The sequence below is a fragment of the Chlamydotis macqueenii genome, chromosome 1 (genome assembly GCF_036417535.1).
Source record: "Chlamydotis macqueenii isolate bChlMac1 chromosome 1, bChlMac1.mat, whole genome shotgun sequence".
Taxonomy (NCBI): Eukaryota; Metazoa; Chordata; class Aves; order Otidiformes; family Otididae; genus Chlamydotis; species Chlamydotis macqueenii.
In genome coordinates, this window is record NC_141556.1 from 92106788 (window position 1) to 92125509 (window position 18722).

Here is an 18722-nt window from a genome sequence, read left to right on the forward strand (position 1 = left end):
ACAAATATTCAAGGGTCGGATGTTTTTGTAACACTCCATCTCTTTTGTATTCTGCTCTGCTCTTTCGCGTTCTCCCATTTGGGGATAGATGGCAGTCAAGGATGTTTTTGCAGTCTTCTGTGCTAAGTAAAGTTAATTTAGCACAGAAATTTTTCCACTCATTCATTTCAATTTTCACTTCCCCATGAAATGTTTAATTTTCTTCACGTAGTTTTCATCCCCTTATTAGGGCAAGAATTCTGTTTTTGAAAGAAATTACATCTCTGCTTGGAAATAAAAAAGGCTGAACAACCTCAGCTAGCTCAGCCAGTCTTCATAGGAGAGGTGCTCCAGCCCTCTGACCATCTTTGTGGACCTCCTCTGGAGCTGCTCCAACAGGTCCACTGAGCTGAGGTTCAGTTGGAGAAGAGTCAGCTCTGGGGAGACCTTATAGCAGCCTTTCAATACTCCACTAAACCACGTCCTGAAGTGGCACGTCTACATGTCTACACGTCTACACATTTTTTTAACATCTCCAGGGATTGACTCCACCACTTCCTTTGACAGCCTGTTCCAGTGCCTGATGACTCTTTCAGTAAAGAAGTGTTTCCTAATATCCAGCCTAAACCTCCCCTGCTGCAACTTGAGGCCAAAGATGGTGAGAAACTTTTTAGCAGGGCCTCTTGTGATAGGACAAAGGGTAATGGATTTGAACTAGAAGAAGGTAGATTTAGACTAGATGTAAGAAAGACATTTTTTACAATGAGGGTGGTAGAACACTGGAACAGGGTGCCCAGAGAGGTCATAGATGCCCCATCCCTGGAAACATTCAAGGCCAGGTTGGGTGGGGCTCTGAGCAACCTGATCTGGTTGGAGATGTCCCTGCTCCTTGAAGGGAGGAGGGCCTTTAAAGGTCCCTTCCAACCCAAACCATTCTATGATTCTATGATAGGGGTTACTGAGAGTGGCACGTTATTGGCACTTAGCTTAGCAGGTCACTAAGATCCCAGTACAGCTATGTGCAGCTTCTTAGAACACCCAGGCTGGGAGACAAAGAAAAATTAATAAATTCTGATGATTCACAGAATTTATTAATATAATTCACAGAATCCTCCCATAGGGGAGGATGGGGAGACTGACCACAGCTCACAGGTTCAAAATGGCACTTGCAAAACTAGCAATAAGGCTACCAAGAAGAACGTACGCAACACGAGGAAGACAAAATATCTAGCATCCCTTATCCTCCACGTCTTCACAAAGCATCCCTGACAGACCTCTCAGACACAACCATCTTGGTGCCTGAGTGCTGGGCCTGACTCATGCATTTTGGTGATTGCGAGTACAAGGGTATGAAAGTGTCAGTGAATGAGAAGTTTTAAAATAATCATTGTCCCCTCCCATAAGGTTTTGTACTGACACTTACAACATTGTAGAAACAGACACTGCAGAAAGGTCCCAACTCTACCATGGTATCCTGCACTCCTCTTGAAAGAAGCATGAAACACTTTGTTTCATTAGAATTCCCTGCCCTTTAAAATAGGCAGATCTTCTGCCTCACGCTGTGTATCCACGCTCCATCTCCAAGGTTCCCGGTGCTGCATCAACATTAACAATCATAAGGTGCTTCCTGGAGTGAGCACATTAGTCCTGTACTTTTAGTAGTTTCTGTGGCTGAATTATTCCCTCTCATCTCTATTTAAAGAAAACAGTAAAGCAGTCTTTGCACCGTTTATTCAGGATCCTGTGGAACAGAAATATAGTCAGTGCAACACAGTGGATGAGGCTGGAATGCTAGAAAGGACTCCGACACCGTTGTGCAGCTGCCCAAGGAAATAGGGATGCACAGGCAATGCTGACAGGGAAGCTAAAAACTCCTTACACTCTATGGTAAAGTCATTCTGATGTGAGATACTAACATCTTAAAACATTAAAGAAATGGTGAAGAGCAGCAAATTGCAAATTAATCCTTAATTGCTTTAAGGCCAGCAACTTTAAATGCAGTATTTTTTTAAGCTTAATTCAGGTAGTAGAGTTATTACAGGGAGAGGGATGGGTGAGAGTCTTTAACACTGCCAGGTCCATTATGGCACTCTTTTGAAGCAAATTATTTGGATCCCTGCTCCGTGACACGATCCTACTCCTAGATGAGTTACTGTCCTCTATCAAGCTGCTAGGTCAAGTTTCCAGGAGACATCTTCTTGAGCACTGCACTCAAGCTCTCTGGTACACCACCTCTGTCACGTATTGATGAGCCAGTGTAATGAGTAATAAATTTTTTTTATTGTTGCTTTGTAATGTACAATGAATAAATCCAGGACTCCAAAGTAAGAGGCATAAAAAAAAAAAACCAAGTAAGAGGAATGTGACATAATTAAGTCATATTTTAAAACAAGGAGCCACAAGAATCTTTTCTAAAGGCCTTGTCCTGCGATACATCTCTTCCACTGCTCTATCTCATGCTGGTATTTGTGCAGCCTGCTATTTGACCAGTGCTGTGACAGTTGGAAAGAATGGTACGTTCGTTATCAACCACATGCTAGTGCAGGAGTGAAATCTTAGAACATACAGGTGAAAGGGTACAGAGTCAAAAAAACCGTCTATAGCAGGACACAGTTTAAACAGTCTCTTCTTTCTGGCTCTAACGTCACAGACTGGGACTCCTGAGGCAGGGGCTTTCAAGGCCATGCTGAGGTGGAAGGCCTGCTCCTGGCCCAGAGAACATTCTGCACCATTCTGCAGGTGGCCTGAGAGAAGCACACACACAGTCCCTTGTGCCACTGAACCCAGCAGCACTTCCAGTCCATTCTTTTCAGGGACACAAATGCTGGCAATGACCACAAGGAACAGTGTGTTAGACTGAGGCGGGATCTCTCATCAAAGAGCTGCACAATAGGACAACCACAACCACATCACTAGGAGTTTCTAGAAAAATAATTACCTGTAATATCCATTGGGTATGGACTGAGAGTCCCAAACAGCTGCTAAGCCTCCAGGCAGCTGGATTAATTTTAAGTATATGCCCTGCTTCTTCTTCAGTCACAAGTTCAATAACTCTATCCTTCCACATGGAAAACCAACAGCGAGTAACTGCAAACAAAGCTATCCATACTGCTCTTGTGAGCTGTTCAGGCTCTTCCATACCCCCAGAATGCAGCAAGTCAATTAACCGAAAGGGACATTTGAGCAAGATCTTCCTTCCCTGCCAGGAAGTGAGATCTTCTTCAAATGTCTCCTTCTCCAGGAAGGAAGGCATTTTACTACTAACAGGTTCAGGTGACCCTACTGGCAGTCCACCTTACACAGTCCCAGTGTATAAGGATGTAGCTTGCAACCTCCTCTGTCCTCTCAGAGGCCTGGCTTTGTGTTTGCTGGGCCTTGAAGCGCCTGCCTGAAGACAAGCTTTTTCAGCTGATCCATTTTATTGTCTCTTAAGGCATCCCGTATGGCACTGAAGAAACTGAAGTAGTGCTGGAAGTTGTGCATCATGAGCAGGACACCAGCCAACAGCTCATTGGTGACGAGGAGGTGATGGAGGTAGGCGCGAGTATGCCTCTGACAGCAGTAACAGGTGCATCCTTCCAGCAAAGGACCAAAATCATCTTGGTATCTAAGGAGGAAGCAAAGATGGATAACGTCAAAGGTAAGAAGACCCATTCAAGCAATAAAGAGTATTCAGTTACTACATGGCCTTTTGCAGGGACCTGAGCCTTGAAGTCCCAAGTGCCTGGATCCAGTTGCTGTAAGATGTGTTGACATCTAAGACCAGCACCACTGGCATGAAGGACTTCAAACATCATGCCGGAAGTCACTACAGAGCCAAAAGGCCACACGTCTAAGTCAGAGGATAACTTTGACTACATCACAGCTAACAGCAGAGAGAGGCCTTACCTGTGCCTTCCCTGACAGAAAAGCTGCAGCGCAAGACACGTCTCACTAGCTATCACACAGTCTATGAAGGAGGAAGCTATCAGAAACAAGGATTTACTGATTCCACTATTCACAAAACAGTATTCCCTTCTACTGTGAGATGCACCATTCTCAAAAAGTGGAGAGAGGACTGAGCAAAACACCACAGTTGTCTACTCAGACAGCCTAGCGATAGCTGTGGAAAAGAGAAGGAAGGACAGGTGGTAACACTGGCCAAAGTTTTTGTGAAGTATCCAGAAACTGCAGAATTGCTCTACAGCTGCCCACACTGAGTCAGAAAGTTGAGGCTCTCCATAGTTTAAATAAAATCTAGATTCTCAAGATGATGACCCAAGTTAGATGCAGAAGACCAAAATGATCCCCAAACAATCTCTGTGAACCTACTGTCTTTCAGATGGAACACAGTCATGACCTCAGTATGTCTGCTGGATGAGCGATCAGAAAATTCCTGGCTTTAGGTCAGGTGAAAGACAGTGCTTTCAGCCATACACTGTTGCCTGAAAACAAGCTAAAACGCTTGTCCAGCACTCTCCATTCAATGTCCAGAAGTACTGTGGTCAACACCTTCATGTTTTATGAAGTTTCCCATCCAGCTACTGACCACGTGCAATCAAATACAGAGGACAAAAACATAATATTTAGTGACACAGCTGCAGGTACCCTCCTCACAAACTCACATACTTTTTGTCCTTCAGAAATATCTCAAATGGTGTCATTTCTGGGTCAGCTTTGGAGACTTCATCCTCGTCTCCTTCAACACCATTCTTCTCCAGGTCCTCGGCTCCATTCTGTTTCAAAACTGTTTTAAATAAAAAGACAACAGCTTTTTATGAACAGACAGCAAGGGCAGAGAATGGGCAGCAATCTTACAGTAGGCATTTCTGCTAGTCTCTTGCCAGATGAGAACTCCTGCCACAAGTTCCCACATCTTTCCTACAGTAAGCAACTATTTTTCTTTAATTGTCACAGATTAGTTAACACAGATACAATTTTAGATTATTAAAACAGCAAGAGACCAGTGAAAACTAATCTACTAAAGCTAATGAAGACTTAGAGCTGAAACAACAGTATAACTTTTTGCTGCTCTACTGAGCTGAATTCTTAATAAAATGCCAAAAATATTTCCCATCTGAACTGCATGCTGAATAGAATGCAATCACTTGAACAAATTGATTTTATTGAGATTTTGTTAGAGGAGACAGGCAACTCATCTGCATTGGATCATTCTACTTTCCATGGTATCATCAGGCTCAGAGATTTAGAAGCCTTTTTAAAAAAAAAAAAAAATAAAAAAACCCCAAACAACTGGAATAAAAAGAGGCTGGTACCACTACTGCAGAACATGTAGATTCCACATGTGGCTTTTCAGCATCTATCTTAAAAATAAAAAATCATCCCATAATTTTGTAGGATTTCAATTTTAGGATTGTTCTTACACAGGAGATGTATCTGGAAACATGAATATTACTGTTTACAAAATGCATGTCTACTCAGTCTTAAACATCCATGGGACAAAGAGATTGTCCTTACCCAGAATTTTATGATTTAAGGTGAGACAAAGTAAAGAACAACAAACAAGAGAAGGGTTAAAAAAATAGCTGCAAGCACAAAGAAACAAGATGTTCTGTTCTATTCAGCTGATTTTGAATTATCCAGGCATAAAAAGTCGCTAGGTTCTACTCAGGAAGAAAAAATGTAAAATGTTTTTCTGTATTAAAAACATTTAAAAGGCCAAAACAAAACAGCTGCTTGAAACACATTTGATAGATGCTTTAATGGGTGATACACATGCTCCCATCTCACAGCGTAATGAGGTAATGAGTTATGAACATCTCCTTTTTGTTTTGATATGAACTGATGAATGCAAGGACAGAGAGGAAAGCTCCCCAAAGAAATGTGTTCCTTAACTTTTGTCAGCTAGAAAGAAGAAGGGACTTCAAAAATATATTATTAAAAGAGACACATATTCAGTTAATTCTAGAGATCAGGCATCTTAGATCTCCACTTAATAGGTCCAGCCTTCACTGTTAACAGTAGCAGAAAATTTGCCAATGGTGTTGAACAAAAACTCCTCTATTCAGTAAGTGTTTAAGAAATACTTGAGCATATCCCAAGTTGGGGCCTCAAGCTCACCTTTTTTCAGGAACAAAACCGTCAAATATAGATTCTTCCAAAGCATGAGTGATGCCTGTCACAATACTGGCTGATACAGTAAAAATCATAATGACCATCAAGAAGCCCACCTGCTGCTTCAGGATCTGGATGCCAGTCATAACTAAAAACCAAGGCACAGCCTCGCTCTGTCACTTGGAAGGGAAAGAAGCTCTCAAAAATGTCCACTCCCCTTTCAATGCACTCAAGTACCTCGTCTGGTTTGCCTACACCATGGATGATTCTGTAAGAGACACACAAGAAGATAAATCTAGAATATTCTGAGTAGAAGCAGGTACCTGAAGGAAAAGGCACATGTAGCTTATCTCTGTAACTTCTAACCAGAAGGCAAGTGGGTACAATAGTCATAACTCAGAATCCTGTGTTTCCATTTTCCCACCTTCAACCTATCCAGTACACAGCAGAATTTTCTTTATCTGCCATTTGTAAGACAGCAATAAGCCCTCACTTATTGCAGAAAAACCTCATTCTGTTCATTATGGTTGAAGTGATTTGGTTTCCTTCACACACACATAAATACGCTTAGATTCAAAATTCACCTAACGTCTATGCCGTAGATCAGATATTTTCCTTAGTCATGTTTGTGCCCCAGGGAACTACCAGCTTCCAGACACATGGACCCCTTTGCTTGGTAACTGTTTAGGAGACAGTCTAAAAAGACTTGATCAAGAGCAGCAGAGACAGCAGTAGACGGCTGGTCAAAGATACAAGTCTTCCAAGAGAGCTAAACATCATATAGCACTTGGAGAACTGCCTGGAGAAGAATGAACTAATGAGAAACGTCATTGGTAAGATAAAAGTTCCTCGCTTTATTCTTCTCTTCTCTTTACACTTTACCTGCTCAAATGATTTACCCAAAAACCTGGGCTGCAACATCTCCTGTGACATGGCATTAAGAGCCAGGAAGAGCCCAGCTGGATTGCCATCAATGGTAACGGAGATCCTGCTGTTTGCCAAATTTAGCTGGCAGCTTCCCTGAGAGTGAGTGAAGCAGAAGAGAATGGAGCAGCGCCTGCTCTCCTGCAGGTGCATGGCTGGGCTGACAGCAGTAGAAGCTAATGTAGGGCAATGATCTAAACAGATAATTAGGAAAATACACAGGTGCTGATAAATGAAGTCACAAGGTGCCATTTTTAGTCACTTTTCCAAGTACACCAATTAAATTGATGAGTATAGAATAAGAATGGGAGATGTTTACAGCACGAGTCTCTTATGTTTCAGACTCTCATGGCAGGTAGAAAATGATACTCAACAGTTAAAACAGTACCTTTGCCTATATGATGAATACCCTTGCTAAAACTTATCTTTGCACAGGTAAGGACAAACATTTGCTCTTGCAAGGGTTCTGATGTTACTGAAAAGGAAAATAAAATTTTACCAAGATACATCAGCGTCTGTAGGCACATGAGTACCTAAAGAGTACATTCATAAGATCATTCCTCCATCATACAAAAAGCGATCGCTTCTTGGGTGAAGCAGAGAAAGTGTTTGTCTTCTAGAGAATTTCATATTGGGGTAGAACATAGCTGCAAAACAACTTTTCCAGACAGAATGGCAAGGGTGATTCAGGAAAGCAGAACTGTCTGAAATTCACTTGAAGTACTTACAAGACCCCCAAGGGCTAACCAGTTTTCTTCCTACAAAAAGGTCAGAAACACTTGTCTTAACCAGACAAGCAAACTATTTGATAGATGAGGCAGATGCACTGGTAGCCACTAAGGTTAGCTGAGCAGATTGGACTTTAATGCTCCCAGAGGATCTTTTTAAGTAGCTCAACCAGACAGGATGGCATCAACACAGCAAGCCTTCTAATTGTCAGGAAAATTCAAACCCCAGGCACCACTAAGCACAAACAAGCTACAACACCAGACACATGCTTTTGCATTCCATTTCCTTTTGAACACCGTTAGGTCAGAGCAATGCTCAGCCAGCAGAGAGCAGGACAGCTACGGAAAGACAATGGGGCCTGAGTCACTCTCTTCAGGAAATGACGAAAAAGGTACCCCTACTACTTCTGTTGGAGCTGCTCTTGTAAGAACAAGCCATGCAAAAGCCAGCAAGCTCAACCCAATGCTAAGAAACCCCTCCACTTCTGAACCACTAGCAAATATTAGCACGTTTTCTGGAAGTGTTTAGTTACTGCTAATCATTTATAGGAGTCAAGAATGCTGCCACTCCTGTCCAGTCTCTGCCATGGATCTGCTGGGCATAACTAACAACTCAGAATACATACGATCCCCACACTATGCCAGTCCAAGCAGAGAATACAACTGTTTTGGGCCAGGCTGTACCACCTCTGGTAGTTCACAGGCTCGGTGCCTCAGGTACTAGGTCAGAGCTGGCTGCTCATCGTGTAAGCACTGCCTGGTTCCGTCAGCACTGCGCTCTGCTCTCCTCCAGTTCAGACCAGAGAGAACTGGAAACATGACAGCTTCTCTGAGAAGAGGTCCCTGTAAAATAGGTTGATAGTAACATTCTTGTTCAAGTTGAACTTCAAGTAAACCACGGCCACAGAGGCCAAATGCAAGCAGCGCAGACATGTTCTACCTGTAATTCTTCCTAAAAAAAAAAGTAAAGACAACTTGAACTAAAATCTTTATTATTCTCCAAATGTGGGGAATACTCAAACCCACAGTGTGAGCGCAGCTTGGTGCCAGTTGTAGCTAAAAACTGAAACAAGGGCTGAAGACTGCAGCCTGACAGTGGTAGAATTTATGCAGCCTGGCGCATACACAGAGCTGTGCAATACAGTGATTTTCTCCTACAGTGCTTATTGCACAGCAGCCTGCAGACGCTCCTCATAATAGGACAGATGGACTTTTTGGGATGCTGCCCACACAACTTACCTTGGTTTATCCTCTGGCAGCTCTGCTGTGACAGAAGCTATCAGTTTCAACTTGGTCTCCTTGGCCATGGCACATCCCTGGAAGCCATCTAGCAGAAAGCCACCCACAGGTCGCTTGGCAGTCTCCCTGGCTGATCTGAGCCTCTCTTCCAAGATATCTCCACCTTCAATTGCCCCAAACACTACACTTCCTTGTAGTTCCTGGCCCAGGAGAAAGCAACAAGTGTTAAGAGAGTGCTCTGCCAAAGATATACAAGACATCTCACAGCCCAGACTCCAGATGCCTGCTACTTAAGCCCTGCATTCCCAGGAACTTGTGAGAGCCACAGTTTTTCACCCCATGTAAAACTATTCCCCACACAACACTGTGAAGTCCAAGTGTAAGGTCGAAACAGGATTAGGAGAGACGAGATTCTGCTCCTTACCTTGACACTAACTCACTGAGAATTTTGGTGCCACTCTTCCCACCTCCCTAAAGAAGGCAATAACCACAGATTATCTTTGTACATGGCTTTTTAGAGATGGCCCCTCAGCACTACATGTGTCAGTGCAGAATACAAAGCAGGTGCCATTACCCTGGCTGTGTCATAGTTCAGCCCCGATCAGGACCAGACTACGCAGTCTCTCTCTCACTCCCCCCACCCTCCAAGAGAAGAGGGGGAGATGATATAAGAAAAACAGCTCGAGGTTTGAGATAAGGACAGGGAGAAATCCTTAAAGTTACCGTCACGGGCAAAACAGGCTCGACTTGGGGAAAACTATTCATTTATTACTACAAAGAGCAGGATAATGAGACAGAAAACAAGATAACCTCCCCCCACCCCTCCCTCTTCCCAAGCTTAACATTATCTCTACTACCTTCCCCTCCCGAGCGGCACAGGGGGGAAGAGGGAATGGGGGTTGTGGTCAGTTCATCACACGTTGTTTCACGCCGCTGCTTCATGGTCGGGGGAAGAACTCCTCACATTCCTCCCCTGCTCCTTCGTGGGGTCCCTCCCACGGGCCACAGTCCTTCATGAAACTGCTCCGGCATGGGTCATCTCTTCCACGGGGTGCAGTCTCTCCAGAACGACTGCCCCAGCGAGCCCTCCACAGGCCACAGCCTCCTTCAGGCACCCACCTCCCCCAGTATGGGGTCCTTCACGGGCTCCAAGTGGATCTCTGCTCCTCCGTGGACCTCCATGGGCTGCAAGGGGACAACCTGCTCCACCATGGGCGTCACCACGGGCTGCAGGGGAATCTTGGCCAGGAGCCACATTACTCCTCCCCCTCCTTCTGAACTGACCTTGGCGTCTGCAGCCATTCCTCACAACAGGCTGGCAGATGTCTCTCAGGATCCTTTTTACATCTTATTCACTTCTCATCTCCTCTTCACTTCTTGCAGCCGGGCCGGACCGAGTCGGGCCCAGTCGGCCGCCTGGCGAGAGGCCAGAGGGTGAGGCCTGCAAGGCCCATGAGGCCTGCGCCTCCCCCTCTGCGCCTCTGCCCCCGCTCAGCTTCTTCACATCTTCTCTTCTCTTTTTTTTTTTTTTCTGTTTTCCCCTTCTTAAATACGTTACCGCAGAGGTGTTATCACGGAACGTTCTGCTACCTATCGGCTCGGCCTTGGCCAGCAGTGGGTCCGCCCTAGGCCCGGCCGAGTCCACTGAACAAAGGGGAGCGGCTTCTAGCAGTTTCCTACAGAAGCTACCACCTTAGCCCCCCCTCACTAACAAAACCATGACAGGCTGTTAGACACCAGATCTCACGATGAACTGTCTTTTAGGGGATACCAATATCAGCTCCTGTCACTCATTTTCCTTTGCAGTACAGACTCAGATAGTATGTCCACCAAAAGAGAGGGAAGTTTCAACACTGCTTGAAGAAATAAAGAATAGCCCTGGCAAATTACAACAAGTACTCTCTCACTTGGAACTGAGAGAAGAAAAAATGAGTTTTCTCAGTCTGAATCAGAAGATTCTACGTTGTCCATTTATATGACATGAAGGGAAGTGAAAGAAATGCACTAGAGTCCAAAAGCAGAAAAAAAAGTTTAGAAAAAATAGTCCTCCTCAACTAGTAGGGATGGGTATCCTGGTGCAGGAGGCAAGTTATTAAAAGAATAGAGTGGCAGAAGGAAAACTCACTGTGCTACTAGTTATACCTTGTCCAGGACTGTCACCTGAGCATCCTCTGATAGACATACACGACACGATTTCCTACTAAATCACATCCTGGGACTGGCCTGGAATGCAGCACAGACCAAAAAGCAGCTGCGGTGCTATCGTCCCGATATTTTGGCAACCTTACCGGTGATTTTTCTAGCAGCTGAAGGCATACATCCAGGAAAGAAAGCGACCTATCCACAGACTTCTTGGCCCTTTTTCTACCAGCTTCCCCAGAAATGGTGTCTCCATCAGAGATGCACTGGAACCAGTCTGGCTGGATGGCCCGCTGCATATCCATGAACTTGGAAGCTGTAATTTCCATGCGCCCTGAGTTTCCCCACAGGGACACTGTCTGTCAAGGAAGAATAGGGATGAACATTCGTTGCAACGGTTAGCAGATCTTAAGGGTCAAAGAAGAGAAAGAATTGCTCTGGTGAAACACCAGATAACTGGAATGACACTTCATAGATAAGTTCTCCAGGAGCATGGCTCAGATAATCAGCTGCAATTGGCACAATGAGTTAAAGGAGATAAATGACTGAATTGAAATTTCTGGAATACTATTTGGTGAAACCATCACACTCAACACAGTGACTTCTCCACATGTTGTGAAGTCTCTGAGATAGAGCAGCTGGCTTATCATCATACAAATTAGTGGCAGAATTGAAAAAAAAAAAAAAAAAAAAAGAAAAGAAGAAAAGATTTAATTCCCATCAAACTTACGTTGTCATCTCAAGAAAAGCAGAAAAGGCTGCCATGGGAAACACGGCTCACTAGTTTTCTGTACATAATGCAAACCCAAGAAACTATTTCCTCTTCTAAGCAGTGAATTCACACCACCCATGTGAATATACGTGTATATATAAACCACACAGGCACACTAGGAAGAATACAAGCATCCTGGTTCTGGCTAGGATAGAGTTAATTTTCACCTGAGCTGGGAGAGGAGCTGGACTTGGTGGCACCCCTGGCTGGGGGACACAGTTGGGACAGTTTACCCAAATTGCCCAAAGGGCTGTTCCATACCATCTGACGTCATGCTCAGTATACGAAGTGGGGACAGTGCTGAGGAGAGGTTCCTGCTGCTGAGGAAGGAGCTAGGCATTGGGATCCACTGTGAGCTATTGCACTATAAGTTACGTGCTTAAGTATTTTCTGTAATTGTTTTGTTCTGGGTTTTTTGCTTTGTTTTGTTTTCTTTTCCTCTGTTGTTCTCTTAAACTGTTTTCATCTCAACCCATGAGATGTGCCTTATTTTCTTTCCCAATTCTCCTCCCTGTCCCACTGCAGGGGGTGGTGAGGGGGGAGTGAGCAAGCAACTGTGTGGTATTTTAGTTACTGAGTGGGGCTAAACCATGACAAAAAGGTTGTTAGATATTTAATCTTAGAATCCAATGTTATTTTAAGCCCCAAATTGAGTCACTTATGAAGGGACTGAAATACCAAGCGCAAAAGAAATGCACAGCTTTCAAACTGAGCCACTCCAAGAAATGCCAGGTACTCATTAGGATTTCACACACGGTCTTCTTGGTCTCTTCACATGCTTTCAACTCTGTGTGTGCACACTGGTCCCCATATTCCATTGTTACTCCATGCTACCCTCAAAAGATTTTTAAAGCAAGACAAAAGTACCTGCACAGAGAGGTTATGTCACCGGACCACCTCTGGGCTAGCAGATGTCACCATTCAATTCACAAATCATTCAGATTCACAAAATGTTACTGCAGCCACTGCAACTATGCATGCTACCATGTTTCAGCTTATTCTGCAGAATATGTAATTGAATTGTGAGTCCAGTTTGGCTGTTGCTTTTGTTGTACGATTGTTAGATTTGTGACACTGCTGCTTCAAAATTTTAAAGGGGTATTCAAGTAGGTTAAGTATTGGGCTTGAGCCCTTCAGAAGTTAGTTCTTTTCATCTGCAACTCCATTAGTGCTTTTATAAATAAGGAATGGTTTTCAGCTATCAGAAACAGCTGATAGCTTGGAGTGTTAGGGAGACTTTTTGGAGCTTGAGGGCTTAAACACATTCTCCTAGCCTATGCTGGACAGACAGATTAAGCAGTGCACTTCTCATGCATACCAATTCACAAATTGAATTTGATCAGCCAATGCAAAAAATATGAGCAGAACGTTTTTGGGTTTTTTTTTTGTGTATGTGTTTGTGTGTCTGGTCTCCACAAAAACCAAAAGGACTGCACAAACACACCATGTGACTGTTGTCTGTCCATCCATCTCTCCTGATTACTTTTGGCCTGGTGTCCTGGTTTTGGCAGGGATGGAGTTAATTTTTCCTCTCAGTAGCTGGTATGTTTTGGATTTTGTGTGTGAGGAATGTTGATAAACACCCTGATGATACGAGTTGTTGTGAATGAGACCAAGTACAAGTCTCGCTAATTTGTAGATGCAGAAAGCTGGGAGAAAGACAGACAGAATAATTGATCCAAACTGGCCAAAGAGAGTATTCCATGCCATAAACGTCATGCTCAGTATATAAGTGGGGGCAGGCGAGGATGGGTATCTGCCTTCCTGGCATCCATCTTTCCTGCTCGTTTTGCTGGCATCGTTCCCTCTACCTTGCTGGCTCCCTTTTGCTCCTTTGCTTGCTGCTCGGGACAGGCTGTATCGGTCATTGGGACATCGGGTGGTGAGAAAACACATATTGTTCACTTTATATATTTTTAATATCCTTATATTCTGTTATTATTGTAGTTTTCCCTTTTTATTTTAGTAAATTGTCTTTATCTCAACCCACGAATTCTCCTTCCTTCCCAATTCTCTCCCCCATCCCCCTGGGGAGGGGGAGGGTGAGCGAGAAACTGTGTGGTGATTCTGGCTAAACCATCACACCTGGTCAGCCAATTTCACTAAATTTGAGTCGTAAAGAAACAAACAGAAGTCTCCAAAGTAATAACATTTTTTTAAGTTTCCCATTAAAAAAAAGAGAACCTTAAAGGAGGGAGATTCCAAATTAGTACCTGCACAATAACTGGAATGCAGCAGCTATATGTTGTTCTGCAGCAGCATGTTGGCCAGTTATTACCTGTTGCCTCTTATGCGAGAGCATCAAGAAACAGCTGGTGAGAGCAGGCAGAGGCAAGTCAGAACTGTTTGAGCCAAAGGGCACAGAGTGTAATCAAGTCTAGTTACCTTCATTCTGCTCTCCAGAGGAAAAAAGCTGCTTTAATAAAAAAAAATTGCGATGCGGCTTAGAGAACGGAGCGTTACCCTATGACTATTTAAATACAGCCTGGGCCAGGCTTTCTGGCATAGAACCCAGAGCTTTCTGTGCCATTGCTTTCAAAAAGCTTTCATAAGTATTTCTCAGTACAGATCCAGCTGCAGAAGGCCTTGCAACACGGTGACAAAAAAAAAAAACCTCACAAAAACCAAATCAAACCTACAACACTCAGGCTTACATTGCTGCTATCACCTCATAGCTGCACAACAGTGAGACAAGCTTCAGGTAGCTTCTTCCCTGCAGAGAGACAGGACTCAGCCTGGTTCCCAGCAGCAAAGAATAGACGCTGATAGCTGGATGGCAGTAGTCATCCTCTGTCGTTCAGTGACCTTTCACCAAATATGACCATACTCAAACAGGCCTTGGGGCTGATCACATCTGACAAGGTGCCAGGAGCAGCCCCTCCAGGCCAAAGCTGTGGCAGGCAGCATGTAGCGTGGGGACTGCATGGGGAACCTGCGTGCCTGTGGGATGGAATGGGCAAACATCTGCAACACTACACACCCCTGGATTGCTCAGCCACCTTCCTAAGGGAATACTAAGTTCTTCCCCTTTGTGGGCCTGTAGCAGACCGTAAATACATACATAGGTGTTCAGGTTTATTGCTTATCAGTGGCATCACCAAAAAATTGTACAGCATATAAACTGTGTATTTTCTTTTACTAGCATAAAAGTAACTAGCATACTAGCAACAGCATGGGAGTCCAGAGCTCTCCTTTCTATCTCAATTGCCACTTAACTGTCCAGGAACTGTTCAGGGAACACACAGCCAAGTAAGAAAATGTCCAGCTTTATTTAATTGGAGGTATGCACATGTAAATGGCATTCCTCTTTGTGCAAAGATTTATTTTCTATAAAGCACAAGAAACATCTTGCGGCTGTCTATGTACACCCATACAGATGAGGGGAGGACTGGCAGCTTTCTTTTGGGAACTTTAAGTGAACCCTTCCAAGTCTTCACAATTACTGTACCTTGTTAGTGTTGTAGCCAGATGGACAGGGAGTGACTGGGTCATGAAGGGAGCAGTACAGCACTGTGTCTGGCATACCTGAGAACCGAGCAACACAGAGTAGTTCCATGAATCAAAACAAAGCCAATGTAAATACATGGTTTGTAAATTTGCAAAAGAGAATGGAGTGCTGTCCCACACACAAGTACATCCACTATGACAAAAAGAAAATAAAATAGTTCATTTGATCTCTCAGCACCACAGGAAGCAGACTTTTTTTTCCCCAGCTTTACTAGCTCCAGGGAGGAGAATGCAAAATCATGACAAACCATTAGATAATACCCTTTGGTTCTGCAGCCTACACAGCTCCTTTGAGACTGATACATCTTTCTTCTTGATTAATACTCCTGCTACTGAAATTTGCCAGACCAAACAGTTGACTCACTTGACCACTCAACTGATATACTGGAGACATCAGACATTTGACACAATCTAAACTGGGCAATAGCCTCAAGCCTAGAACTTTTTGGGAAGGACAATGTACAGTGAGAGAACAAATCGGCTACAGAAATGAGAAATTTACCATTCCTGCCAGAACGGAGGTTTCGAATGTTATACAGAAAGCTAGAGAGTATGTCTCAATGACATACAGTTTTCACAAATAGTCAGTGAAATTCCAAGAAGTTTCAGATAAAAGGGAATTTAAATTTTTCTTGAAGGAATAAGTTGCCCCAAGGCAGTCAAAGTTTATTGAAAGCTGAGTGAAAACTTCCTTTGGAAATCCAAGCTATAACTCTACTTATGTAATGAAATGCATGTCCAAAAACTTAATGTGTTTTTTTTTTTTTAAAAAAAAAAGAGCTCAGCCTCAGTATATAGAACAAAAATGCTAAAACATTTTTTAAATTATAAAGATTTACATTATTGTAAACTTTAATAATATGTGCAAGTGGCACATACAAAACATTCATAGAAATACCTCAGTTTTGATAAAAATAGCAGCACAAAAGTTTGTGTCTTGCAAAGTCTGCTAGATTCCATATATAAAGAACTGTGGGTACATTCTAGAAACTAGAGACAGGCCGTCACTTTGACAGGATTTACCCTATATCCAGTGTAGCCTGAGATACACAGACTTTGATTTCTTTGATTTGACTTCTTCTTGTCCCAGAGAAGAAGCTTGTTGACTTGCCTGATCATCCTCCAGTTCTCTGAGCTATCTCCCTAGACAGAAATACAGGCTATGTATGATACAGCTATTCACACAAGATGCTAACTCCGCATTCACTCTGCGCTCAGGTTCCTTTGCCACAGGAGCCCAACAACAGTGATCTTGGTTGCATACTACACGTGGTCAGACCTTTAGTGACCCGTAATGACAACCAGAGGAAAAACACAGGACAGTCACAAACACGGGAACTGCTGCTTTACTCATTCTTATCAATAAGGTGTTAAGATAAAGATTTCATTTGTGAACGGCTCTGAGAATGGAGTATGGGAACTGATGAAGATCAGAAAGGCTTGGTGCAGTAGCTGAGGGCTACGGAAACGTTGATTGTTTTGCATTTGATCTGTTAAGTTGGGTATATTCCTAAAACTGACTATTTAACATGAAAAAAATGGAAAGAGCATACAGCGAACAAGTACAGTCCAACTGCTACACTGACAGGGATAAAGCAGGGTAGGGAAGAGCTTCTCCACCTGCTTCTTTAGCTTCTCAAAGCTCCTGCAAATCCAACACAGGTCTTTCCCCTAACACCCTCTCAGAACAGGAATAGCTCAGAGGCAGAAGTGTCCACCAGCAGAGACTGATTTGATGTGGAGTGTTTTGCCTGTTTATTCTTCATACTGGATTAAGATTTCCTGTTGGGTCAGATGAAACCAACTGCTTTATGAGAATCAAAAAAGCCGGCCAGAGTAGAGAGATACTCTCAGGAAATGTATTTGGACAGTGGTAAGGAGAAGGCTATTTTCATGAGAATTTCTGATTCTCCCCCTCAAAAGAAGTCAGAAATTGCATTTGTCAAGATTCATTTGTGGCAGTGACTGGGGGCTACAGTAAAACCTCTCTCACGTCTAGTCTCAATTTTGAGTTAAGCCCATCTCATTCTGTGCTGAAGCCCCCAGGGAGAAAGCTAGGTGCAAAAAAGGAGAAATAAAGCAAAACTACATATTTTTGTAGCCTATTTGAAGGATTTCTGGCCACATTGCTGACAACATACAATTTCAAGTCTTCCTTAGGCATTTTCTCACTCAAAGTGGCACTAAATGTAGAAAGCCTGCGCCTACATCTTTCTGCTTACTGTACTGCCTAAAAATGCACCAGTGGGATCCATCTGTGTTATCTCTCCAGGCATACAAGCAAACACACACACTTTACCTATAAATTTTGCAGCTCCTTCTTTATATTCTTCTAGGACCTCATGAAGTTCTGCCCTGCATCCAGATACAGAAACACATTAACTAAGCAAATGGCTGTCGAGAAAGATTGGTGGTTTTATAACTAAGGCTTCTGTTTCCATATTTACGTGTTGTCTGGACTTGGATTGGTTTGGGCAATGATAGTTGCCATCTACCTATGGGGCAGCAAGGCAGGGACAGACGGAAAAAAATGACAAAGAGCTTGAGAATCACAAGTTTACAAACCGGGGCACTCACAATTCTGTGGCCAGAGCTTTTACCCACACCGACAGCTGGTCTGCTGGAGAGCGTGAAGTCACGCTGTGACTTTTTGGGTAGCATTACTGAAGTGCATCACTCAGCACCAGCTATGGAGGGGGGGAGCTTCTACAAGCTCCGCGATGTTAATCTTTCCCTTCCGTTCCCACTCTGCCTAACTGGCTTTGAGGGCTGGCTGCTTCTAAAGCCGGTTATTCTGCTGGGAAGATGACTGTGAAGTCGCCGAGAGGGGTTTGGCCAAAACACCGCTCAACGACTACGCATCCCGCTAGGTCCCTTACTTTCACCTGCATCCTCCTAAGCCACCGCACCTCCCTTCGACGGGGAAGCAGCAAAGGCGCGACTGGCTTCGACGCTTTGCCTGGCACCCGGGGAAGCCAGAAGCCCGCCTGCCCCCAGCAGAGCGGCGGGGGCTCGCTGCGCCCCGCAACCGCCCGCTTCTCCCCCACTCCCCCCGGCCGCAATACTCACATGGCGGGCAGGCTGAGCTGGGCCACGGCGGGGACGCCGCCGACCGTCTGCAAGGTGTCGCGGGTGAGGTGGGGCGCTGAGCCGGTCCGCGTGTAGAGCAGGCAGCCCGGCAGCGCCAGGGCGGCGGCCCCGCTCCGCCCCAGGCCCGCCAGCGTCCCCAGCCGCCCGCCGCCCGCGCCGCACAGCTTCACCCTCATCGCCGTTGCCGTTCCCGCCTTGGTCGCCGGCCTCCCTGCTTCCCGTAACCGCCCCCATCCCCGCACGCGGCATCATCAGCCTGCGCCGGCGGGGCGGTGCCTCCCTGCCTCCCC

The 18722-nt window shown here is 44.5% G+C and overlaps 1 protein-coding gene across 1 annotated transcript; it reads right to left on the reverse strand.

Moving 5' to 3' along the window:
• Positions 1-2237: 2237 nt before the first annotated feature.
• QTRT2 (queuine tRNA-ribosyltransferase accessory subunit 2) lies at positions 2238-18638 on the reverse strand. Its single transcript, XM_086761204.1, has 8 exons — positions 18412-18638; positions 17642-17697; positions 15284-15360; positions 11213-11422; positions 8925-9124; positions 6150-6301; positions 4588-4705; positions 2238-3586 (listed from the first exon to the last, which is right to left on the reverse strand). The coding sequence occupies exons 1-8, from the start codon at positions 18606-18608 to the stop codon at positions 3325-3327; spliced, it is 1272 nt and encodes a 423-aa protein (XP_086617330.1). The 5' UTR covers positions 18609-18638; the 3' UTR covers positions 2238-3324.
• Between the last annotated feature and the right edge of the window lie 84 nt (positions 18639-18722).